At 36.8% G+C, this 26,804-nt stretch overlaps 1 protein-coding gene across 5 annotated transcripts in view; it reads right to left on the bottom strand.

Moving 5' to 3' along the window:
* CNTN1 (contactin 1) overlaps nt 1–26,804 on the bottom strand; it is a 397,546-nt gene that overhangs the window by 45,558 nt on the left and 325,184 nt on the right. For all 5 annotated transcript variants that reach the window (XM_037514140.2, XM_054696300.1, XM_054696297.1 and 2 more), the window contains 5 exons: nt 16,423–16,493; nt 13,826–14,060; nt 10,722–10,825; nt 4,899–5,085; nt 1,990–2,102 (listed from right to left, as the gene is read on the bottom strand). In XM_037514140.2, coding sequence (XP_037370037.1) covers nt 1,990–2,102; nt 4,899–5,085; nt 10,722–10,825; nt 13,826–14,060; nt 16,423–16,493 — 710 coding nt within the window. The remainder of the gene's footprint in view (nt 1–1,989; nt 2,103–4,898; nt 5,086–10,721; nt 10,826–13,825; nt 14,061–16,422; nt 16,494–26,804) is intronic.

The raw sequence follows: 26,804 nt of genomic DNA on the forward strand, positions 1-26,804 counted from the left end.
CCTTCCCTTATAGACAAAATCTGCTGTGTAGTGTAGCCTCCTTCATCGATGGTCTAGGCTAGATCTTCTGGAAAATTCACTGTAGCTTATGCATCAGCACTTGCTGCTTCACCCTGTATTTTTATAGCTATAAAGATGTCTTCCTTCCTTAACCCCAGAACACCTCTGCTAGCTTCCAGCTTTTCTCCTGCAGCAACTTCATTTCTCCTGGCCTTAGCAGAATTAAAGAAAGTCAGCCCCTTGTTCTGGATTAGACTTTGGCTTAAGAGACTGTTGTGGCTGGTTTGATTTTCCATCCAGAGCATTAAAACTTTCTCCCTATCAGCAGTAAGGCCATTTTGCAGTCTTCCCGTTCATGTGCTTACTGGAAGAGCACTTGTAATTTCCTTCAAGAACATACATATATATGTATGTATGTATGTATATGTATATATTTTGCTTACAAAATGTGGCTAAGTGTTTGGTACAAGAAGTCCAGCTTGCAGTCAGTTTCAGCTTTTAACTTGCCTTCCTCACAAAGCTTCAGCATTTCTAGTTTTGGGGTTATTGAGGGAAATAAGCAACTCTTCTTTTCACTTGAGAACTTGGGAGTCCATTGTAGGATGATTAATAGGTTTAATCTCCACATTGTGTGTCTCATCTCAAGGAGTAGAGAGAGTTGAGGAAAGAGAAAGAGATATTGGAACATCAGGTTGGTGGAACACAGCAGATCTTACGATATTAAGTTAGCTGTCTCGTGTTACCAAGTGCATCGTGCCCCCAAATAATTACCATAGTGCCATCAGATCACTGATCACAACAGACAGTAATAATGGAAAACTTTGAAATATTGAGAGAATTACCAAAATGTGATAGAGACTCCAGGTAACCACAAGCTGTTAGAAAAAAAAGTGCTGGTAGACTTGCTTGATGCAGGTTTCCAAACAATTTGTAAAAAAAAAAAAAAAAAACGTATCTGTGAGTACAATAAACCAAATTGCAATAGGGCCTCCCTGGTGGCACAGCAGGTTGAGTGTAGCACTGTGAAGCTATCCGAAGCCTCTGCAGCACGGGTCCAATTCCCGGCCGTCGAGGGAGATTCCCACATGGTGCGGCAGACCTCTCCTGTCTTGCCCGTTGCTCCCCTCAGCAGTGTTTTCGGTCTCTCTGCTTGTTCTGCTTCCCACTCGGTCTCTGGTGAATCCTCTCACCCTCCCGTGCCTCTGATCTGTACCCCAGGTATTGTATAAATTAAAAAAAAAAAAATCTTAAAAAAACTGCAATAAAATGAGGTACTAGGAATACAGATTCCTAATATTTGCTAATATTTGGTCTCCAATGAAAAGTGTGAGTGTGTGATATAATGTATGAAAATAATCCTTTTTTCATTGTTATTTATTTATACAAGGTAACACAATGTATCAAAGAATTCATCATGTACTGAGCAACACTATCTTAAACACTGCCAAACAAAAATGTGTTCTTCCCTCTCTCCTCTTTAGGCACTAATTATTCTAGCAAGAATTACTGGGGCCTCCCTGGAGGCATACGGTTTAAGTCTCAGCATCATCATGGCTACATCCAGAGTTCCATCCCAGGTCAGGGAGTTAACCCACATAGGGTGCAGCGGACCTCTCCTGTCTCACCCACTGCTCCCCTCAGCAGTGGATTTCAGTGGATCCGCCTGTTCTGCTCCCCACTCTCTCTCTGGTGAGTCTTCTCACCCCCTGCACCTCTGGCCTACACCCGATTCTTCTACACAAGCAAAAAAATAATAATATTCTCTTCTTTAAAGCAATATTCTTTCTCATTTGACATAGGATTTTTCTAGAATTCACTGAAGCTCTTTATACATTTCAAAGTTTATCATGAGTCTCTGTCATCTGATTCTGCTAAATAGTCAGAGTAAAGAAGCTGCAGGATTTTCCAAAGTAGCAGAAAGTCAGAACATGAATCACTCTTTGTAAGGATGAAGCTTGTGTGGGGAATAATCTAGTGTTCTTTCTGTACCTTATATCCTGTGACGGTGGATTCATTTGATAGAGCAACCACATGATCCCAGGTGATAATGTAGCGTGAACCAGACCTTATGGAGCTGATGATCCTCGGTGGCTGGCTTGGAGCTGTGGAAAACAAAAACATGGCAGCCAGTCACAACATCCTACCTGAGTCTGCAAATAGCATCACCCCAGGAATAACAACTGTTGATGAAAATGATGTGACAAGATAACAGTTGAATGCTGAGGAATGCTGGCACTCTTCTAGCTACTTTACAAAACTGGTTCTTTGATTTCCTTTTCATGACCTTCCACTTGGGTTTCTTTCTCCACCAGCCTTTGCAAAATTGTGGTTTTTAAGATCATTAATCACTGCACTGGGTCAAATCTAAAGTCTCTCTTTTATTCCTGTCAAACTTAACTTTCCAGCATTCCAGATTTTACCTCTCATTCCTTCTAGAATCTTGTTTTTTTTCTTAAATTCAAGTTCTCTTGAATTGGGTACCCCCTCCTACCTCCCATGCAGCTCCTTCTTATTAGTCATTGTCATTGGCTCCATGTCCTCTGCCCACTTTCTAAGTGTTAGAAGGCCTTAGGACTTGATCCTCAGAATGCTTCTCCCCTCACAAATACTTCTCCCCTAAATACTTACATGGAAGCCCCTGACTTTAAGTACTCAAATTCTATCTCAGGGTCTAATGCTCTGAACACCAACATCTAAGTATGCAATGTTATGTCTACTTGAACATGTGAAACTTCTTAAATATAACGTAATCAAGGCCTCCCTGATGGCACAAGGGGTTAAGCACAGCACTGTGAAGCTGTCTGCAGTCTCTGCAGCCTGAGTTCAATCCCCAGTCAGGGAGCTACCCACATGGCGCAGCCGACCTCTCCTGTCTCACCTGCTGCTCCCCTCAGCAGTGTATTTCAGTCAGTCTGCCTGTTCCGTTCTACACTCTGGTTGAATCCTCTCACCCTCTGCACGTCTGGCCTGTACCCCAGTTCTTTTATGCATAAATAAATAAATCTTTTAAAAAATCAAGACAGAACATTTATTATGTACTCCAAATGTACCTCTGGGTCTCTCTTATCTTTAGCAAATGGCAAAAACAAACCCTCATCCTAGATTTTTACTTGAGAAACTTCTAGTACTAAGTCTCTCATTCCAGTCATTGCCAACATCCAAATTACCAACAACTCATCAATTCTGCCTGCAGAAAATTTTCTACTTCTCTCTGTCATTACTTAGTGCCCACCATCAACATTTTTCCTCTCCTACTTAAACTGTCTCCTACGCTTTCACTAAACTATCCATTGCCCATCCAGAAGTCAGAGCAATTTAAAACAAAAACAAAAACAAAAACAAAAACAAAAAAACAAAAGATAAATGAGCTATCCACTTTGCCTTAAAATCTTTCAAAGAAATTAAACTCTTTACAATGACTTACAACTAAAAGATCCCTCATATTTCCACTCAGCACAATTCCTTCTCCTCATCTCAGAATCCCTTTTGCACTTAAAATATATTCTTCCTACTTTAAACTTTTACATTAGTTATTTTCTTTGCCTGAAACAATCCCCTCTCAAGCACCTGCTATATAGCGGGTTCATGTCATGTCCCAACTCAAATGGGATCTTCTAAAAAAGGTCTTCCCTGATATTATCATATTTATCATATTTCCTTAATATATTTATCATATTTCCTAATATGTCATATTTATTTATTTGTAAGAGTTTTTCTCCCTGGGTCTGACTTGATCTCTTCCGTAGTCTCAATTCCTAGGGCAGTGCTGGGCACAAAACATACATTTGATAAATGAATAAACAGAAAGCAAAGAATTTTCCTTTTATAAAACAGAAAACTGAGGTTTAAAAAGGTGAGGTTCTTTCTACAGTGACAGATGGAGTAAGAGGCAAAGAAAAATCTGAACCCCATGTCTGATATCAAAATCTGGCCATTATCATCATGTTCTGTTACCTCCTCAAGCATTTCTTTATCCACAAAGGAATTTTACAAATTTTCAGACCCTAATGGTAATCATGTCTTCAAATTCTTGTGACACTCCCTAGAGTTCTAAATGTAAACTATCCCTCACTCTTTATTTATCTTGGTTCAAGCAGACACCAAAGTGAAGTCAGAGAGATGAGACTGACCAGGAGGTTGCAGGGGAGCGAGTGTTCTCGTGATGTGAACAATGAGAACTTGTAATAATAAGAGAGTAAACATTGGCTAATTTAACTTGCACTTGCATTATGCAGTGATGAAGGTTATCTAACAAAACATAGAAAAACAAGCAGCCTTTTAATTTTCATGTTATTAATGCAAACAATGCAAGTTAAATTGACATAATCCTGGGCAAGGAGTGCAAAATTATAATCAAATGAATGCAAATCAATTAGCTAATGCTCATGGGCAAAATTTGGGGGAGAAGTAATTTTTTTTTAGAAGAACAGGGGTGTAGGCCAGAGGTGCCAGGGTCAGAGAATTCACCAGAGGCAGAGTGGGGAGCAGAACAGATGGTTTGACTGAAATACACTGCTGAGGGGAGTAGCAGGAGACACAGGAGAGGTCGACTGCACCCCATGTGGGTCAGCTCCCTGGTGGAGGATAGAACTCAGGCCATAGTGCTGACAGTGCTGAGACTTAACCCTTAGGCCATGGGGCAGGCCCTGGAAATCTTTACAGTGGGAGATTTTATCATTTTTTCAACAATGGAACACTGAACATGTGAAGATGTTCTCCACATTTTTTCATCATTGATAACAGCTAACAAATTTTTTAATCTGATGCAATTGAGATACAAGTAAAAGCCAGACTGTGTTCAGACTGTGAGGTAATACATTTCTCTTAAATGTATCTGCACCATAATTGAATGAGTGGGTAGTTTTGGACAAAGCTGAAGTGGTGATACCAAAACTCACGGGCTTTCTTGGTGAAGGTCTCAATCATGTCGCTGGGAGGTCCACATCCCGCACTGTTGCAGGCCCTGACTTCCACAAAGTACTGGGTGTCCGGCACAAGATTCTCCAGCCTGGCTGAGTACTCTTGGCTGGTGACTTGAACTCTGTGTGCAGCTGCTTCCTTGTCATGGGCGGCCCAGTACCGGATCTGCAAAAATCCAAGTTGAGTAATATTTTGTCATATATTATCAGGATGCAGCACTTCCATTATTAAGAGGCCTTTGCAACTGGCTCTGTTACCATGGACTGTTATTAAATGCTACTTACACTTTAATCAGACTTAGAATTTACAAGGCAAAATGCAAATGTGATTAAAGCCATTAAAGTCAAATCAAAGAATTAACTGCATTGCCTGAAATAGTCTTAGGCTGAGCCAAAGGAAGAAAAAATTGCTGCATAAGATTTACCTTCAGAGTGTACTTCTGGGCTCTGGCATCATTTGCCACAATTAATTCCTACTAATTTATTTTCTGCTGTATTTGTGCACATGATTTCAAATTTTTTATAAGCTCTGGACAGACAGATCCACAGGAATATGATCTTGCTTAAGAAAACCTGTAATTCTCTGATCTGGAACATATCAGCTTAGTAAGTTTCTGCCAGCTCATTTCAGATGTATGTATGTAAAATTATTTCCTTTGAAATTATCTGCCTTTGATCATAAGTCAAAGAAGTATTATACTCAATAATTTGAATAGTTGTACAAATACTTTACCTTTAAAATAAGTTTATTTTAAAATTTATAACTATATCATGATCAGAAGTTATGACTTTTAACAACCGATATACCAATGGCAGCCTTCTCAGTTAAAAGTGGAAGCAAATAAGGATGCCTTATTGGTCAGAAATCTAAAATTATATGTGTTATTAAGTAAAAAGGAAAGAGTTATTTTAATTATATTGGTATTTTACATACTTCAGATGCCCTGTCCATAAAGTCATGTGATTTTAATTTCATAATTAATCAAAGTAAAATATCTAATAGTAATTTATTCCAGAACTATTCATTTACACGAAGCACACATGAACTCATGACACAATTGAACTGCGTGGCTCAAATTCACTTGGTAATAAGGTAAGGTTTTTAATTAGAATGAACACATTTCAAAACAAAGGCTAGCTTCTAACTGTATATTGATGTCCTTCGCAATATTTTTACTTTGTATATTACTATTTATTTTTATTACACTAATAATATGTTAGCCAGTAGTTTGGATAGACTTCTTGCCATTTCTGGCATCTGGCCAAAAGAATGCACTCAAAATACTGGCCTCCTTTGTGGCGTAGGGGTTAACGTCTCAGTGCTACCAAAATATCTCCAGCCACTGCAGCATGAGTACAATCCTCGACCAGGGAGCTGACTCACATGGCACAGCAGACCACTCCTGTCTGGCTGGCTGCTCCCTCAGCAGTGGATTTCAGTAGATCTGCCTGTTCTGCCTCCCACTCTGTCTCTGGTGAATCCTCTCATCCTCCACACCTCTGATCTACACCCCAGCTCTTCTATGCATGAATAAATAAAAACGAATCTTACAAAAAAATAAGAGAAGTTAGTTATGTCCTTATATCTAGAAAGCAGAAAATGTTCTGCCAAACAGACCCTGGTTTTCTTATTTTAGAATATGAAAGCTGTAAGGTATTTTCAGAGTATACGCAACCTTTACAAATAAAAGCATCAGTACACTATGAGTTCATTGAATGTTTATATATTATCTATAACATTTTTAAAGAATACTAAAGTAAATCATAGATGCTATTTGTAAAATATGTCATTATCCTTTTCATCTGAACTAGCCACTAGCATCCAGGTAATGTCAATTTCCAAATAGATGATATATTTGGGCTATTGCATCTTCTCACTGAGTTCCCCAGTGTGATGCACCAACACTGATTTGTGAGAAAATTGCTTGGGGGGCTGGGTGCAACCTGTAGTCACAGAGCAGAACAAATGTATTGTGTTTGATCAGTCACTAGGGAGACCAAAAGAAAGTCTAGATGATTAATAGAAATGGATTAACACTTTCAGAGAAAAGACCAAGCAGGACCACTTTAGGTAGACCATAATTCATTTTCACATGCTAGATCAACATGTAGTGTATTTAATGCTGTCACTTCACAATTTTAACTATGTGTTTCTAACATCCTTTGTCTAGTGTTTACCTATTATATTGTTGATTAAACAATTATGGAATTGCTTCATTACTTATATCAACTATTACCAGATTATGAACTTCTTGAGGACAGGTACCCATTATTCATTTTCAAACACTGTGCACACAGGATTGTGTTTGGTTACAGTCATTTACATTTTGTACTAGTGACTGTACCAGATGCTGAAGTAGAGAAAGAAGCAAATATATTCATGTGTCCATGTATCTTATTTAAAAACAAACTAAAGGAAGAAATCAAAGTATTTTCAGTCACATGAAATTACTAATATTTTTATATAGAGATCTAAATGTATAATTTTGTTCAAGAAAATTTACTATTTATAGAAGTACTCTTTATAAAAGTAAAAGTAAATTAAAGAAGCTGAAAAGAAAAGCCTCAGAAAGGGTAACCCCTATTTTTAATAAGGAATAATTATAGTTATGGTTTACAATAAAATCACTTTTGTTCAAAGAAAACAGATATATCCCTTCTTCAGAAAACTTGAAAAACTTGCAGGAAAATAGCTCTTTCATCTCATTTTCTGCAATGAGGCTTAAAATAAATATATGTTACCATTATAAAAGTTCTTGAAGATGTTTAGCTCTTTTAAATTTTAGGCTTGCCCCATTTTATTACTTTCTACTTTAGTAATCTGTTATATCAGATTTCCAATATCTCTCCTTTTAATTCTGAACATTCTCTATCTGAAAAAAATATCCTGTGCTAGAATATTCTTGTGTTAAAGATTTAACACAGGTTTTAAGTATGGTTAAGATGAGCTAATTACGTGTAAAAAAATGAGACACAGAAAACAATTCCATCTCTGGAAAGATACTGTACATGAACTTTACATTGTCCAGATGCAATACTAAGCCAAGTATTAGCATATTCGATAGATTAGGAAGAGCAATAATATAAATCATTCAAAATCTGTTTTCTTACATGTCTTAGGAGCCATTTAAAGGTCCCTTTTATTCCAGTCACTGGTATAAGTATCAACCAAATCTATTCAGGCTTTACTCAGTTTTCCAGAAGTACTACTTAAAAAAAAAAAGCAAGTACCACCACCTTTCTCCAACCTGGGTATGACCCTCTCCTTTGGGGAGCTCCAGATGAAGATAGGTAACTTATCCAAAACAAGAAATTGAAGCCCTAAGTAGTAACTGATGCTTGCCATAATTTAACCTGTAAAACATTTTTTAAAGATTTATTTATTTATGCATACAAGAACTGGGGTATAGGCCAGCAGTATAGGAGGTGAGAGGACTCACCAGAGACAGAGTGGGGAGCAGAACAGGAGGATTTACTGAAATTTGCTGAGGGGAGCAGCAGGTGAGACAGGAGAGGTTTGCTGTGCCATGTGGGTCAGCTCCCTGGCCGGGGATCAAACTCATGCTGCCGTGGTTGACAATAGCTTGGTAGCGCTGAGACTTTAACCTCTCTACCACCAGGGAGGCCCTTAACTTCTAGAACACTTTCATGGACTAGTCAGTGTCGATAATTTTTAAGATAATTGTGAAATCAATCACCTGCATTGATTCAGATTCAGCTGCTAAGAGTTTGTTTGCTCATATTCCTGAGAGCATATTTTGCTTGTTTTCATTAAATGAAGTGAATATATTATGTTTAGTAGGCAAACTAAGACTTTTGTGGATTCTTGAGCATTAGCCCAAATTTCTAATATGATTTTTCAAATTTATTTATTTATTTATTTGTTTGTTTGTTTGTTTGTTTGTTTATTTATACAAGCACTGGGTACAGTCAGAAGCATGGGAGGATGAGAGGATTCACCAGAGACAGAGTGGGAAACAGAACAGGCAGACTGACAAATACACTGATGAGGGGAGCAGTGGGCAAGTCAGGAGAAGTCTGCTGCGCCATGTGGGTTGCTCCCTGGCCAGCCAGGAATCGAACTTGTGCTGGAGAGGCTGTCGACAGTTTCACAGGCTGCATCTTCACCCCTTGTGCCATTGGGGAGGCCCTCTAATATGTCTTTGCTCAGAACAATTTCTCACAATCTTCTAGTTCTCTCACACTAAATATTAATTAAGATCAGAAGTCGGGGGCCTCCCTGTTGGTGCAGGTGGTTGAGTGCAGCGCTGCGAAGCTGTCTGCAGCGCCAGTTCAATCCCCGCCGGCCTCAGAGCAACCCACATGGTGAGCAGACCTCTCCTGTCTTGCCCGCTGCTCCCCTCAGTAGTGTATTTTGTCAGTCTGCCTGTTCTGTTCCCTGTTCTGTCTCTGGTGAGTCCTTCACCCTCTCATGCATCCGGCCTGTACCCCGGCTCTTGTATAAATAAAATAAATCTTAAAAAAATGATTAGAAGTAGGGAACATTTTAACAAAGAAAAGGGAAAAAAATAAGAACTAGTTATTCTTCTGAGATTTAAAAATTTTTAAAACCACAAAAGAAGATTAATTTTAAATTAAATTGCCTACAGCTTTCACCTGAAATGTCAGAAAATTAACCTTCAGTAGGGCCAATCACACAAGACTTGGGGCTTCTCCAGCTTTATATTTTATTTATTTATTTTTTAAGATTTATTTATTTATTTATACAAGCACTGGGTACAGTCAGAAGCACGGGAGGGTGAGAGAATTCACCAGAGCCAGAGCAGGGAACAGAACAGACAGACTGACGAAGAACACTGCTGAGGGGAGCAGCAGGAGCAGCAGGAGAGGTCTGAGCACCATGTGGGACCCTCACCCATGGCCGGTGATTGAACCGGCGCTGCAGAGGCTACGGGCAGCTTCGCAGCCCAGCGCTCAACCGCTGCACCACTGGGGAGGCTCAAAAGCCCTAAACTTTGAATTAAAAAAAAAAAATCTCAATTTTAGACACTATCCTGATTGGCCTTATTACAGCTAACTGGGGGAAAGCTGCTGACTCTCTTTGGTATCCATTCGTTCTTCTGCTGCAAATGTAGGATGATGTTGATTCCTCCAAATTTTCACTCTGCACTTGAAAAGATGAGATGATTTCACAACCAAAATCTAAGGTGTGCTAGCATTGTATTAAAGACCCTATCTATGTTTATAGCTTCCATTTTCCAGTTCCTCTTCCCTTTGAAATTGTCTTCTTTCTCTCTGATTAATTCTTACAGGTCCTTTAAGACTCCTTCAAGGAAAGCTTTCTTTGGAACCTTGATAATATGTATTGTTAATTTTCTGTCTTCATTTATAACATTATGAGATAAGTATTTGCCATATTTATCATTATTCCCTTCATGGAAATTGTGTAATGGAACAATTGAGTTAAATGGAATGAAATTTAACCTCATATTAATTACCAAAATTCTTTCCCAGACACTTCAGATTCACCAGAGTTTTGTAAGAATGTTTGTCTTGAAAGATCATATTAAACCATGAGTGTTATCTTCTTAGTTTTTATTTTAGCCTCTTTTTCTACACTATATACTGGATTCTACAGCTCTCCAATTTAAATCATTTAGGAACTTGTACTTTCCTTTTAATAATGAACTTATAAATGTTCAACAAATTAAATACAGAAAATGTATTTAGTTGGTACATAAATTATTGGAACAAAGAAGACTGAAAGATGTAACATATTTAAAAATTTATACCGATATATTTATGAATAAATGTATTTAGTGTGATAAAAATTGAACTCACCTGATAACTTTCCACTATTTTTTCTATAACATGTTCCCAATGAACAGATATCTCAGAAGATGATAAGACTTTTACACCCACTTCTGTTGGAGCTTCACTGGGAGCTGAAATATGATCAGAAATTTATGTAAGAACGTTCGTATATAAGATCTTACATTAAGAAATACAAATAACACCATTGTTGTAAGAATGAATTAAAACTATACTTGATGTTTTCAAAGAGATGTAAAATTTCCAAAATGAGTCTAACTGTTGCCTCTTCCTCTAATTTTATAATGCTGTTTGATTTCATATTTGCCATATGTATACACACTCATATAAATATGAATGTTAATATAGACATCTACATACACTTACACAAGTGCAAAAAGAATTTTATAAAGTATGTAAAACTTCATGAAATTCTCTGTATTCTGTGAACAAAACCATACAAGCTGCTTTAATATTTTCCCCAACTAATTTGCTTAAGAAAGTTTGTGGATACAATTAAAATGAATTTTATTTGGTTTAATAACACTATATTATTAAAGCTAGTATATTTGTCATTTATTAGATAAAATTCTTTACAGTTCTGGGCCTCCCTTGGTGGCGCAGTGGTTGAGCGCCGGGCTGCGAAGCTGCCCACAGCCTCTGCAGTGCCAGTTCTATCCCTGGCAGCTAGCGAGGGTCCCACATGGCGCGCAGACCTCTCCTGCCGCACCCGCTGCTCCCCTTAGCAGTTTATTTCATCACTCTGCCTGCTCTGCTCCCCGCTCTGGCTCTGGTGAATTCTCTCACCCTCCCTCGCTTCTGACTGTACCCAGTGCTTATATAAATAAATAAATAAATCTTTAAAAAAAAATTCTTTACAGTTCACTTTCAATTTTTTCTTACTTTCACTTACATGACTTAAAAATACACAATAACATTTCACTCTTTTATGTTTAAGCTAAGGTCTTTTTTTTTTTAAAGATCCTTTGAAACAAGTTGTGACATCCACTGCCACTGGGACTTAGGAAAGCTTTTTACATCTAATCTTCCAACTGGGCATCAAGTCAAATATGTATCAAAAAGGCCTCTGTTTGGCTAAAAAAAAATAATTTACATCCTTCATGAAAATTACATAAAGAAACTAAGGAAACATTTAAGTAGGGGTCATCATTTTTTATTATCTTTCATTAACAAGCCATAATCCTCTTTTATGTTAAAAATGCCCTACATGTAAAAACTGTTGCTTTTCCAAACCAAGTAAACATGTAGCAGTATGATTGATTTCTTAGTAGGAGAAGAAAAGATGAAAACGTATACAAGTTTCGGCACATGCAGGTTTTATGAGACTCATGAAACATTCAGGAAAGAAATATAATTAAATACAGATGGTCACGACACTGAGCTGACAGCCTGACCTTTTGCCTGATTACTTTAGCATCAAATAAATCAGTAAAAGTCGATACTGAGTGAGAGGATAACTTGTGAAACGCTTTTAACTTTAATTTATAGTGTGAGATGTGCTAATGTTGTCCAAACTCTTACAACTTAGTCAGGTTATCATAACCTGCTGAATCAGAACAAGTATAGAGAATGTGAGATTAATTGTTAGGACTGAAGATTTGTGAATTGATTATAAACTTAAATAATCTCCATCATTCATGGAGTAGAACTAGTTAGTAGAACTAGTTAACTTTAAGTGGTGTTAATATGTGTGTATGGACATGGGTGTGACTGCTTTACATGTTTGTATGGGAAGGAAAGATCATGGATGTTTTGAATATATGCTACATTTTTAACCAATATGAAAGCTAATAGCTCTATGAATGAAAAGAACATTTCCATTCTAAGGCATAGCTGAAAGTTCATTTGGGGCTAAAATAATGCTAATTAGGTAAATGAATAAAGTGCTTGATATCAAAGAGATGAGAAGAGTACCTGACATAGTTTTAAGTTTTCAAACTCTCTGTTTTTTCTTTTAAAAAAAAAAAATTATTCATACAAGCACTGGGTACAGTCAGAAGCGCAGGAGGGTGAGAAGATTCACCAGAGCCAGAGCAGGGAACAGAACAGGCAGATGGATGAAATACACTGCTGAGGGGAGCAGCAGGCGGCAGGAGAGGTAGCATGCCATGTGGGACCCTCGCCGGGTGGCCGGGGATCAACCAGTGCTGCTGGGGATCGAACCGGCGCTGCCGGGGATAGAACCGGCGCTACAGAGGCTGAGGGCAGCGCCACCAGGGAGGCACTTCAAACTCTTTTTCATTTGTGTTTCTCACACGAGTGCAAAGGGAAAACTTGCCAAGGTCAAATGCTGTAGGTCAGAAGGCAGTGAAATATCTATTTGCTTTTCTATCCATTGTGTTATTTACTTAGTGCACGTGAGTGCAGAGTTATAATAAGGAGGTCCTATCTTAATGGGAAAATAATAAAAAGAATAGCAACTTAAATATGAAGTCATAGAAATCAATGTAGCTATACTTAATCTAAAGCTATATATTATTCATCACATATATGAAGTTCTGTGTGAGCATGCTCTCTTCAGTTAGTTTCTAGAAAAACAGAGCAACTATAAAATTTTTTCCCAAAATGGCTCCCAAGGCAATTTTTTTTTTCTTTCCAAGAATAAAATAAATTCAATTGCTATCTGACTCATTTTTATTTAATTATGCCCAGATTCCTTCAAATAAAATTCCAGTATTCAATTGTAACAACAAAAAATTACAAAAATGTTACAATGACACGTATTTGGAGATAAATGGGGTAAATTGAAACAAAAATCATGTATGTTAAAAAAATCTGTAAGTGGTATTTTTTTATGAATGCAAAGACACACTATGGTTCCAAACAAGTATGAAGAATTTCTGAGTGCAAAATTATAATCAAGAGACAAGGAACAGTGGGCTAAGCCAATTATTTAGTGGCGATTTCCTAATCACCATAGCCATAACCTAACGGATGAAAACGATTTGGTGATAATCTTGTCATTTAGATGGAGAGATCAACATTTTATTTTAGTTCGGAATATATTCATAATACTAAAATAATCTTAATTAGGCCTAAATGACTGCAAACAAAATGCGTAGGAGAGAATTAGGTCTTTTCTCCCCCTTATGTCAATAAGTTCTTGCACCCACCGTCTTGTGCTGAATTAATAACCGCTGTGAGGCTATAAGGCCCATCTCCCTTGTTGTTGAAGGCCTTCACCTTGACTTGAAATGCGGTGGAAGGTCGCATAGTCTCGTCTTTATGGACATAGCGGCCAGTGTCTGGATTCGTGACGGTCACCTTTTTCCACTCTTCCCCATCGAATGGCTTAAATGCCACGATGTAACCAAAATTGTTGCCATAGTGGTATTCTCTTGACAAAGGCTGCATAGAAATTGTACTATTAGATAGGTTGAGAGATACAATTACCTGGGGATAATCCTATGCAAATAATAACAGTCCACGTGGAAACAGGTACTTTGTAAAAACATACTTAGTTCCTGAGTCTATTATGTTCTCAAACATGTGATTTACTGTTTACCAACCTGGAGGTTACTAGCATGACCAGCGTAGGTCACGCTTTCTTTGTTTCTCCTACTGAGGATGCTTTCCCACTTCATAAGTTCCCTCCCCCAATTTCTTGAGGTAAACATCACCTCATTTTGTTTTGTCTGGCCACACAATTAACCATATCAAGACTTTTCACCATCTTCATATCCCACCGCCCTGCTCTTTTCCCTTTTCAGCGTCATTGTTTCATACTATATAGTTCACTTGCTTTTGGATTTCACTGTCTCTCTCAACTGCTAGATGATAAGTTTTGTGAGGACAGTTTTATTTACCTCTTTGTTCTGAGAACCTAGAACAAGGCCTCAAGTAAAATTCATTTAATTGCATGAACAAATGAATTTCTTCAGGGTTGAAAAGCAATATTAAAAGTTATAGCCCACTTTAGAGTATCTGTAATGCCATGAAACACAACAAACTGGTCAGAGGAAAAACAGAAGGTGGAAGAAACAAGGGCTAACTCTGGCTCACCTGGAGTAGCCTGACTTCGGGTCCCTGGCTGACTCTAGCACTGAGGCAAGTACTCTGTTGTATGATTTTTCCCTCTGTTTCTTATTCTTACACATGTCAATGTCGATGAAGAAGCCCTAATAATCCACTATTCATAAATACTAGCTTAAAGCTAGTTAGTTACAGTGCAAACTCATCATGTACTCATTTTCAGCCAATAAGGTAAATGTATGAATTGTACATGTACTTTTTTGCAGAAGAAAATCAAAGTTAATATGTCTCAAGGAAAAACCCTGAACAAATTTATAACACAATTGCTGGGATATACTCATGTTAAACAGGAAGATATAGACATGCATAAAATTAAAGGTTAAAGGAAGTTGTACTTGGATGAATAGTATAGATATCTTAAAGTTTGATCATGAAGGACCACGAAATGTGATTTACATTAGTAGAGAGCATAGTCTACTATTTCTATACAAACATTTTCTTACATAGTGTAGCTTTTGCAATTTAAAAAACATCAGAATCTGATAAGAGTTTTCAACAGCTAATAATTCACAGGCTTTATTCCCAGAGGATTTAAAACTTGAAGAATAAGGTTTCCAATTCTGAATTTTGTTACATACTCTCCATCTTATCCTGAAGCAAACAACCATAGAGCTTAAGGAAAAATCAAGCCATGGAGAAGAGTCAGGTGTTCTAATCCTTCCAATATCTTACTTTTATATGTCACATTGTTCCATAAAAATTCCAATAAGTAATAGAAGACTTGGAAAAGCAGCAAACAATTTTCTAAATTTTACTTTAAAATGTGATTTAAATGCTTAAGTATAAAAACAAAAGTAAAGTCAATTTCTTAATCTGCTTATAAATCAATTGGAAAAATATAAAAATAAAACCAGCCATTTTCACCACAGTCCTAAGCTGTATTCTTTGTCTACTTGCAATGATCTAATGCTAAAAATATTTTAATGCCTCCCTGGTGATGCAGCAGGTTGAGCGCCACACTGTGAAGCTGTCTACAGCCTCTGCAGTGCGGGTTCGCTACTGGCCGGCCGAGGGGAATCCCACATGACACAGCAGACCTCTCCTGTCTCACCCGCTGCTCCCCTCAGCAGTGTATTTCAGTAGATCTGCCTATTCTGCTCCCTGCTCTGTCTCTGGTGAATCCTCTCATCCTCCCGCACCTCTGGCCTGTACCCCAGCTCCTGTATAGAAAAATTAAATAAATAAATCTTAAAATATATATTTTAATGGAATCACAGAACTATAAAAAAGTTCGTGTTATCACAACCTTTCCCGACCCCGCTGTCACTCTCACTTCCAAAATCCAGCTAAACTGCACTATTTTCATGAGATTGTAGTTTCTGATGTAAAGATGCCCTTTGGATCATCAAAATTTAATACAATGTTTTGAGCATCTCAATAAGAAGTCACTGGGTAACTTCTAAAATGGATCTATCAGAAGAGACTAAACTAGTGATCAAAACATATCTCTTAGGCCAACAGATCCCTTAACATCCAGGATCTACCTGTGCATAAAAACTGCCCATTAAGCGTAGTAAACCAGGCAAAACCTGATATGTAGTAAAAAAAAATACTCATTTATTCTGTGCTTGTGTTTTGGGAATTTTCTTCTATACAAATTTATTTCAGGAAAAAAAAATGGATTTGAGATTAATATGGGTAAGGCAACCTATAGTATGTGTGATTTATTCATACTTACCGCCCAGGTTATGGTCAACTCTCTGTTGCTTCCACCCCCACCTCCTACATCGGAAGGAGCCACATTTGGTGCTGCAACAGACATAAACACAACAACACAAATAAGGCGAGGTCATTTTTTTCCTGAGATTAGAGCTGGTATTCACAACTTAAACCATGAATTCTTTCTTTCACTAGGAAAAACAAGCTGCACACATGATCCAGTCAATTATAATAACAATGTCTCACAGTAGCTATAATAATCTGTTTTACTGCCAAGATAAAAATTGATTCAGTGCCATGGGAAATGTGCCAGTTTCTTTCAACAAAGGGTAGTGAAGCAAATTTGCCTCCCCCATCTTTCTTTTTTTCCTACTGTTTCCATTCAATTAATATAATTTTGAAAGAGTAGACGTTCCTTTGTTGGGAAAATATTTTCATACCTCTTCATACCTCTTTCTTTTCAATGGATATCCATCTGACAGTTTACTGCTATGTTAGTTTCATTTCATTCTACAACTATTAAAATGTTCTGTGAGTGCATTAACATAGGATAATTTTTTTAAAGATTTATTTTTATGTATTTATGCATAGAAGAACTGGGGTTTCGGCCAGCAGTGTGGGAGGTGGGGAGGAGGATTCCTCAGAGAAAAAGTGGGGAGCAGAATAGGCAGATCTATTGAAATCTACTGCTGAGGGGAGCAGCAGGGGAGAAAAAAGAAGTCTGCTGTGCCCTGTGTGGGTCAGCTCTCTGTCCGAGGCTCAAACTCATGCCATGGTGGCTGGCAGTAGCTTGATAGCACTGAGACTTTAAGCCCTGCACCACCAGGGAGGCCCAATATAGGATAATTTTTTCCCAGTTATCTGGAAATATTAGCAATCTAATAGTGCTTGTTATTTCCTCCCAATTCCTAAATCTTTTCTGGTACCTTTTCCCATAAGTGCTTCCAACTATCCTCCACTCCCACCCCCTTATTTCATCCTTCAGTTTTTCTAATGGAGAGTCTATATATAAGTATCTTATGTAGAGAATCTCTACATAAGAATCACTCCATAATCCTGCTTTTCTCTTAATCTCCTTTACAACCTTTACTATAACTGAACTGCAAAGAACTGATACATAACTATTTTTTGTACTTCACTTTTCACAACCCACAATCTATTTCCCCTTCTTTATATAACTAAGTTCATTCTCAAAAGTCACAAAATCGCTTCTAATTGCCAAGTCCAAGGGCATCTTGTTTTTCCCTGAGTTACTCTCCTTCCTTGAAAGTGTTTCCAGATACATCTTGCTGGGTTTGTCAGCATTACATTATTGGACAATATCTTACTGGATTTGTACCTAACTGGAATTGCACAGATAATTAAAGCACAGTTTGTTCCTACACTTGAGGCATTTGTAGACCACCACATACTCAACTACATGGCTGATATGTGCTTATTTGTTTTTAAAGATTTATTTATTTATTCATACAAGAGCTGGGATGTAGGTCAGAGGTGTGGGGCGAGGGTGAGAGGATTCACCAGAGACAGAGTAGGGAGCAAAACAGGAAGATCTACTGAACTACACTGCTGAGGGGAGCAGCGGGCGAAACAGGAGAGGTCTGCTGCGTCATGTGGGTCAGCTCCCTGGTGGAGGATCAATCTTGTGCTGCAGTGACTGCCCACAGTGTCATAGTGCTGAGACTTACCCCTTGTGCCACCAGGGAGACCCTGATATCTGCTCTTTTTATAGAATAAATACCTTTTTCCATACAAATGTTGTGGTAGAGTCTGGGTTATCATTCCAGATTAGCTGACATTATAAAGAAGAGATAAAATGTCAGTTCTTCCTTGAGTTTCCAAACATCTTCCCAAAAAGAAACAGTCACTTTTCTCAAGTGCTTAAAACAAGGCATCGTGTTTCTGAATTGCAGATTCAAACAAATAATTTTGATTTAAATACACATACTTCAAAGTTTTTCCTAATGTTAGTCATGTAAATTCTTTAAAGTATAATATTGCAGAGACCAAAAATAATTTTTCTTTATATCTATAAAACTATATGATTTCCTTTTGTGATGAAAAATTAACATGAAGCTTAAAAGATTTTATTTCACTATTCAGCTGTCACCACATGACTGTTAGAAATGAAATTGAGTACACAGGGGTATTAAAAGATAATTTACTTGCAGCACTTTAGATAAAATATATAACGAAAGCTGGAACATTGAAAAAACTCTTCAAAATCCTTTAAGCCCTAAAATCATACTCTGAGGTTAAAACTTCACATGCTGTAGAAAAATAAAGAGCATGTTGTTTTACAGTCATTGAATAAATCAAGTTTTGTTGTTTAGCTCCAAGTACAAGTTCAGTAGTCACAAATAATTTCAAAAACAAATCTATAATAATTTATTAGGCTGCAATATTGCCTTCATCAGGACAAGTGTTATTTGTCAAAGCATTTCATTACAATCCTTCTCTTTAGAATCAGTATTCCTCTTTTAGAACAGAGCTGAACTGGAGTATGTTTATATGAATGAACATTTTTCCATTCCAAGCTACTTATGCTAATATTTTCAAAGGACACTTCAAATAAGTAATTCAAAATTGATTTGGTCTTCACAGATCATGCATTGAACTCATGATGCTGAAAATAAAACCAAAAAATATCACAGAAACAAAGGTAACTCTAGCTTCATAGTGTTTTTCTATCTTACTTGGATTATTAATTTCAGCCATTTAGGTTGGAATATTCAGTAGTACCTTTAACAGTAAGGAACACTTTTTCACAGGTGGAACCGAACCAAATCTACCTATTTGACATGAATCTAAGAAGAGATGGACTAGATATTCTGTATTTGCAGTCAGCCCGCAGTAATAGGAGGAGTTGACAGAATAGTGATTCCATTCAGGGAAGTAAATCACCCTAAGCACAGGAAACTTATTTAACTTTCGGCTCCAGGGTATTCAATAGAAAACAAACTGAACTTTCTTCTAACTATAAATCATTAAAAAGAATTTAAACAAATATTTAGGAAAATACTGAATTACTGAATGACTCATAAATAAAATTTATAATTTTACTGTGAAGGCTGAATATACCCATGTTCTCTTGACTAGTCTTTTTGCCATGATTTCTAATAATGGCTCCTTAATGATGATGTTTATACAAGTGCTTCTACATTTCATTCATAGATCTACAAAATATTTAAAATTGAAATCAAGTCAATGTTATGACTATTCTTACCTATGGAAAGAAATGAAAGCTGACAATTTTCCTCTTAGATTTGAATATTTAAATGATTTGCATAGAAGTACCTCTTTGGACTTTTGTATTTTATTCAATGATATACAATGAATCCTAGTTTATGAAAATTAGGGCACATAGGAAAAGAGAATGATTCAAAATATACAAACTACTTAGTCTTTGCTAATTATTACTTTAACTTGTACAAGTCATTTTTATAGAAATAAAGTCACTATGATTATAAATTTTCACTTTAATTTACATCAAAATTTTATTGCAATTTATTTAAAACAAAATTTTTTTAGTAAAAGAGGTAAATGATTATATAAACAATGCTCTAAGTTCTAGGAAAGCAAGAGGATCGAAATCTTACATCTGCTTTTATTCTATATTAAAATATATGTTCTTTCTGAAGAGCTGTTTAATAATCAAATGAACTGGCTATTACTTAGATATTCAAAGGAGAGTATTTCTTTATAATACTGTGATCTCCTGCTCTGATTGTGCAGCCAGCTGCTAACACATGTAATGCATTTAACATGTTAAACTGGTGTTTTTTGCATATTAGGTAAAAAGCTTGTAAGGTTTGAAAGATTGGTAATTCACAATATCAGTGTCCTAGGGCCTCATCAGGCCCACATTGTAGATTTGTTTGTTAATGGATGTAGGATCCCCGGCCCTCCTTATTCTCAGGACTATCGTCTTGGAATCCAGGGTTCCTTTCTGCTTTAGGGCCATGCAGGGGACCCTTTCACCAAGAGCAAAACTCCAGGTATGAGGAACATACTGGGAAACCAATATCAGCTGAAAAGGGCAGGTAGATATTAAAACAGAGATACTATGCCTTTATTAGCAGGAACAGTGGAGCCCCCAAGGCAATAGCCTCGGGTCACTCCACCCTGCTTACATTCCTTCATAGCCCTCCTCCATGGATGTACACCACCTGAGTACCTACCCGTATTAGTACTTGATGCTATTAGTACCCCTATTAGTACTTGATGCTAATAAATAGTGACTGCCCTTGAGTCGGGACTGCACATTACATCCTGTGTAGACCCTCTAGGCTTCCCAATGCTCCACATGGACTTTGAGTAGCTCTCTCATCCTGCACTGTTTCCAATAAGTCACCTCTGGACAATGTTTGGATAAGTAGGAAAAAATGCTATAAACTGGGGTAAGCATAATGCACAAATTATTATAAAGAACCAAATCAATTAGGATCAATTGTTGATACCCAAAATTAATTTCTAGGTTATCCCTCAGTGTATTAAATGAAAAAGTAAATGCAGATGATAACTTTGTTTTCAAGCAAAAACAAATTATATTTGGTAATGGATTCTTCTAAATCATTATATGCAAATGTCATTCTTGCTTTGATCATTGTTAGATAGAAAGATCTTCAACATCCTGTATTAACTGTCAATTGCCAGTTAATTGTCTTACCCATCTTTTCATTCCTTTAGTCTTCAAGATTACAAATAATCTTGAGCATCAATTATAGATATTGTGCTGTACTAATCACCAAAGATAACAATATAAATGAAATTGGATTGAGTCCTGAAAATGCTTTCTTTAATGTCATAGGAATTAAATGTGTATAACTACTTTTAATTCAACATATTGAATAGTTTTTTTGAATGAATGAATGACTAAGAAGCCCAGCTTAATAGACTCAGTTAAACTTACAAGCTATTTTTATGTACTTCACCTATTGGATCTGAGACAGATACTTGGAAGTACATATCCAACAACAGTATTACCTCCTCTCTACGGGAAAGGCAAATGAGTCCTGTGAGAAGTTAGTTGAGATTTCCCTAGTGGCCTAAGGGTTAAGTCTCATCACTATCACTCCTGAGGTCTGAGTTTCATCCCCACCAGGGAGCTGACCCACACGGCATAGCAGACCTCTCCTGTCTCGCCCACTGCTGCCCTCAGCAGTGTATTTCAGTCAATTCTGTTCTGTTCCCCACTCTGTCTCTGGTGAATCCTCTCACCCTGAACCTCTGGCCTACACCCAAGTTCTACCACCACCACTACTGCTATTACTACTGCTGCTACTACTACTACTACTACTACTACCACCACCACCGCCACCATACACACACACACACACACACACACACACACACACACACAAGAAAATTGAAAAAAAAAAAAAGTTAACTAGCCCAAGTTACAACTTCCATGTATAGAAACTGCCACTTCAATTCATATCCACTGATGGCTAATAGCAAAAATCTATACTGCACTTCTTTTAAAAAATATTTGCTATTTTCTGACTAATAACAGCAACTAACTTGACCATAGTTCCTTGCTAGCTACAAAATATTTTCCTCAACTTTATGAAAAATAGTAAGAAGACAACAAAGCTAAATAAAAGGTAAAATAGATTCATTAAACAAGAAACCAAAGATCTATACATAGTATGAAAATAATGATTCTGCTATTATAACTTTCTCTTTTTCTTCTTATACTAAATTGATCTGGCAAATAAATGTGAAAACAAACATGAATGCACCATTTTGGATATTAACTCACCAACTGTATCCGCATAACTATCAGCTATGGGAGGTGTGTGTTATAATGACACAATAGTTTGAAGGATGTTTTTATTATCTCTTTCTTACAGTCAAAACCAAATGGGTTACAATGAATTACAAACACATCTTCTAATTCTTCATTTGGGATCATCCATTTTATAATGCACTTGTCTGAATCCAAAGAATATATCCAAATGTGCACTGAGATCCTAACATTAAGCAATTGGACAGATAAAGGCATATGCTGCCTTAGATAATGTGGTGCCTTTCAACCAGCATAATGAGACATAGGAGTGTCCTTTCCATCAACAAGGATCGGCCTTTATCTCACATAACAAATGCTAACATCTCTTAGTTTTTGTAATGACACATGTCAAGACAAACACCTGTATTCCTCGTTTTAGAAAGTATTTCTTATTTTTCTGTAAGGGTGAAAAATGTAAGTGTCCCATTTTATGTATATTCAGTTGTTTAAAATCAGTCTGAAAGGAAAAGCAACTAAGAGAAAGTTTGCTGACTTTTATTAAAAGTTTTATTAATAAGATATATAAATGTCTTTATCATGTTAGAATTATATGAAATTGTGTGATTTATGTGTATAGAAATATGAGGTGCAAAATGAGGTGATCAATTAGAGAGTAGATAACATTTTCTAATAAGCACATTAAGGTTAAAAATGAGCATCAACAACAATAATAAATACATTTTGCTCATCAAAAACACACAGCATACAATAATAATAATTTATCCATTTATCTCAAGGATAAAAGACCTGGAGGTTCAATACCACACACTGCCTCCTAGAAATTGGTCTAGGAACAAAGCTATCAGAATTAGAAATCACTGAAATTTGTACACCTGCAACTCACACTATGTTATAAACCAACATTAACTCAATTAAAAAGAAAATAGGAAACTTCACATTAGGTTGAGCCCAATCTTAACTTTTCCATCTGTAAAACTAGAAACAATAACAATTTCATGAACTTAGTGCGGGAATTTGGTGGAGCAATGTAAATAGGGAGCTTCATACTGTGTCTGAAACTTTTACCACATAAACAATGGTAGCCATAAAATTGATTGATAATACATCCTAAAATATTTCTGATTAAAGATCAGTAAATCTGTTAGAGCTTATGGATTTATTTTATCACAATAAAAAGGAATGAATCATCCCATTATCTGATTATAGGCTGTATCTTGCACTGTGAATATCACTTCATAAGATTGTTTGACTCTAAAACATTTTAAAGGAAGTCATTTTCTAAGTACAACAGAGAGGAAATTAATTCTTCAACAAAATACCACTTCAGCAAACATAATGTAAGAGGTAAAGACAATGACACCCAAAAGTTGTTGGTTAAAAGTAACGACTTTACCAAATTTTAGATTTGCTATCACTGTGAAAGGAGTTTTTCCAAGCATTGCAAAAGACATCATTGAGGTACAAATAAAACCTCGGAATTACATACAAACTACTGATAGCAAGCACATAAAATGTATCCTTACTTTCTAGCTATGGCGTTTACACACACACACACACACACACATACGGTATTGATATATATATGCCTGTATGTATGTGTGTTTATATGTATGTATGTATATCACATAAAAACCTCTATTACAAACACATGTGACCTTAGGATATAATGCTAACAAATTCATTATGGTGATACTGGCTGTGTGAATCTGTAGTCTATGGAACTTTAACTTATTTCTTTTGCAGATGAATAAATTAAAACGACAAAAAATAGTATTTAAGTCATACATAGTTCCATGGTTAAAACTGAAACCTAAGCTTGATATAAATGAAAGAATTTTTGGAGTCCTGCTTGAGAAGGCACCCTGAAGGGAGAAAGCTCAATGTATAAGAAGAGGTATTAGACAAAACTGTACTTGAATCCTTAACTTTCCATGCAATTATATAAATGTAGGTAAACATTCAGTGTCTCTGAGTCTACTGCCCCTTAATGAACATTGGATAGTAATAACTACCTCAAAAACATTGTTATGAGAATTACAAAATGTATGCCAAAAATGTATGTCAAAATACATAACACAGATCAATATTTTGGTGTTTATTTTCTTTCTTTGCTACAGAATCATCATTTCTAAATGGTAAATTCATGAAATTATATAAAACTTTAAGAAATAGTTTATTAACAGTCCAGTGAATAACATGGACTTAAGAACTAAATACATTAGAATTCATACTTTTATTCAGAAGTTATGCAAGAGGATTGAGGTAGCCATAAATATGGATAAGTGATAGCATAATTTTATTTTTTATTTTTGTAAGATTTATTTTTATTTATTTATGCATATAAGAGCTGGGATGTAGGCCAGTGGTGCAGGGAGGAGAGGATTCAGCAGTGACAGAGTGGGGGAGCAGAACAGGCGGATCTACTGAAATACACTACTGAGGGGAGTAGTGGGAGAGACAGGAGAGTTCTGCTGCATCATGTGGGTCAGCTCCCTGGCCTGGATCAAGCTCAGGCTGCAGTGGCGGGTGATAGTTTGATAGCACTGAGACTTTAACCCCTGCACCACTAGAAAAGCCCCAATAGGATAATTTTAATGGCAGTCTGTCATTAATTTAAAATCATCACGCCAAATAAAACATTAAATTTTGGCAGGTATAGTAAAAATAAATTAACCGAAAATCTATAAAATCTTTTCGTTTTCATAGACATGAAATAATTTCAAAAAGAGTTATTATAAGAAACAGTCCAATATTTTTGCCTAATAAAGCAGGGGAAGGGAAAATAGAGAGGGATACTTCTTGTATGAAAGATTTTTTAAATGAATTGGTATGTAGCATAAAAATGTGAACCTAAATAGGATGAACAGCCAAAGGTAAGCTGTGATTAAAAAGCATATTCAGAATGATACCTAATATTAAAAGAACACGTTATGGTTATTCTTCAGCAGGGCTGTGACTTCCCAATCAGCATAGGTCTGGTAACCCTCATCATATTCTTTTTTTTTGTATGTTTTTTTTTAATTTTTTTTTTTAATAGAGGCATGTTTTATTTATTTGTTTGTTTGTTTGTTTTGTTTATACATGCACTGGGTACAGTCAGAAGCGCGGGAGGGTGAGAGAATTCACCAGAGCCAGAGCGGGGAGCAGAGCAGGTAGAAGGACCGAAGTACACTGCTGAGGGGAGCAGCGGGCGGCAGGAGAGGTCTGCGCGCCATGCGGGACCCTCCTCTGGTGGCCGGGAAGCAGCCGGGGATCGAACCAGCGCCGCAGAGGCCGCGGGCAGCTTCGCAATCCAGCGCTCAACCGCTGCGCCACCGGGGAGGCCCGAAGGCTCCTGATTTTTGTGTGTTGATTTTGTAACCTGCTACCTTGCTAAACTGCTTTATTGTTGAATTAGTTATTCTGTGGAGTTTTTAGGGTTCTCTATAAATATTTTCATGTCACTGCAAATAGTGATAATTTTACTTCTTATTTCCCAATTTGAATTCCTTGTATGTCTATCTCTTGCCTAACTGCTTTAGCTAGGACTTCCAGCATTACATTGAAAATAGTGGCAAGAGTGGACATCCTTGTCTTGTTCTAAATATTAAGGGGAGGCTTTCAGTTTTTCACCATTAGAATGATATTGGGGCCTCCACTGGTGGCGCAGAGGCTGAGCGCTGGGCTGCGAAGCTGCCCGCAGCCTCTGCAGCACCGGTTCGATCCCCAGCTGCTCCCGACCACCAGAGGAGGGTCCCGCATGGCGCGCAGACCTCTCCTGCCACCTGCTGCTCCCCTCAGCAGTGTACTTCGGTCCTTCTGCCTGCTCTGCTCCCCGCTCTGGCTCTGGTGAATTCTCTCACCCTCCGGCGCTTCTGACTGTACCCAGTGCTTATATAAATAAATGAATAAATCTTTAAAAAAAAAAGAATGATATTGACTGTAAGTTTGTCATATATGGCTTTATTAAGTTAAGTCATATTCCTTCTATTCAAGAATTTTGAGGGCATTTATCATAAATGGATGCAGAACTTTATCCAATGTTTTCTTGGCATATATTGCTATGATCATATGGTTTATATTTTTATTTTTGTTGACATGGTGAATTACATTAATTGATTTCTGGATGTTGAACCATCCTTATATCTCTGTATAAATCCCACTTGATCATGATGTAATATCTGTTTGATGCATTGTTGGGTTTGATATGCTAGGATTTTGTTGAGAATTTTTGCATTAGTTCATTAGGAAGATTGGTCAGTAGTTTTCTTTTTTTTTTTGTCTTCTTTGTTTGGTTTTGGTATTAGTGTAATGTTGGCTTTGTAAAATGTACTTGGTAGTATTTCTTCCTTCTCAATTTTTTGGAAGAGATTTTGAAGGACAGACACCAGTTTATCTTTGAATATTTAGTAGAACTCATTTGTCAAACTATCTGTAGCTGGGCTTCTGTTTGGTGGGGGAGGTTTTTGATTACTATTTCAGTTTTGCTACTTGTAATTGGCTTGTTTAGATTTTCTATCTCTTCTTTATTCAGCTTTGGATGATTATATAGTTCTAAGAATTTGTCCATCTTATCTAGATTGTTGAACTTGTTTGCATATAAGTGTTTATAGTAATCTCTGATTAGCATCTGGATTTCTGCTGTGTCTGTTATAACTTCTTACCTTTCA

Source organism: Talpa occidentalis, unplaced genomic scaffold (assembly GCF_014898055.3).
Source record: "Talpa occidentalis isolate TD23 unplaced genomic scaffold, MPIMG_talOcc4v2.1 talOcc4.16, whole genome shotgun sequence".
Taxonomy (NCBI): domain Eukaryota; kingdom Metazoa; phylum Chordata; class Mammalia; order Eulipotyphla; family Talpidae; genus Talpa; species Talpa occidentalis.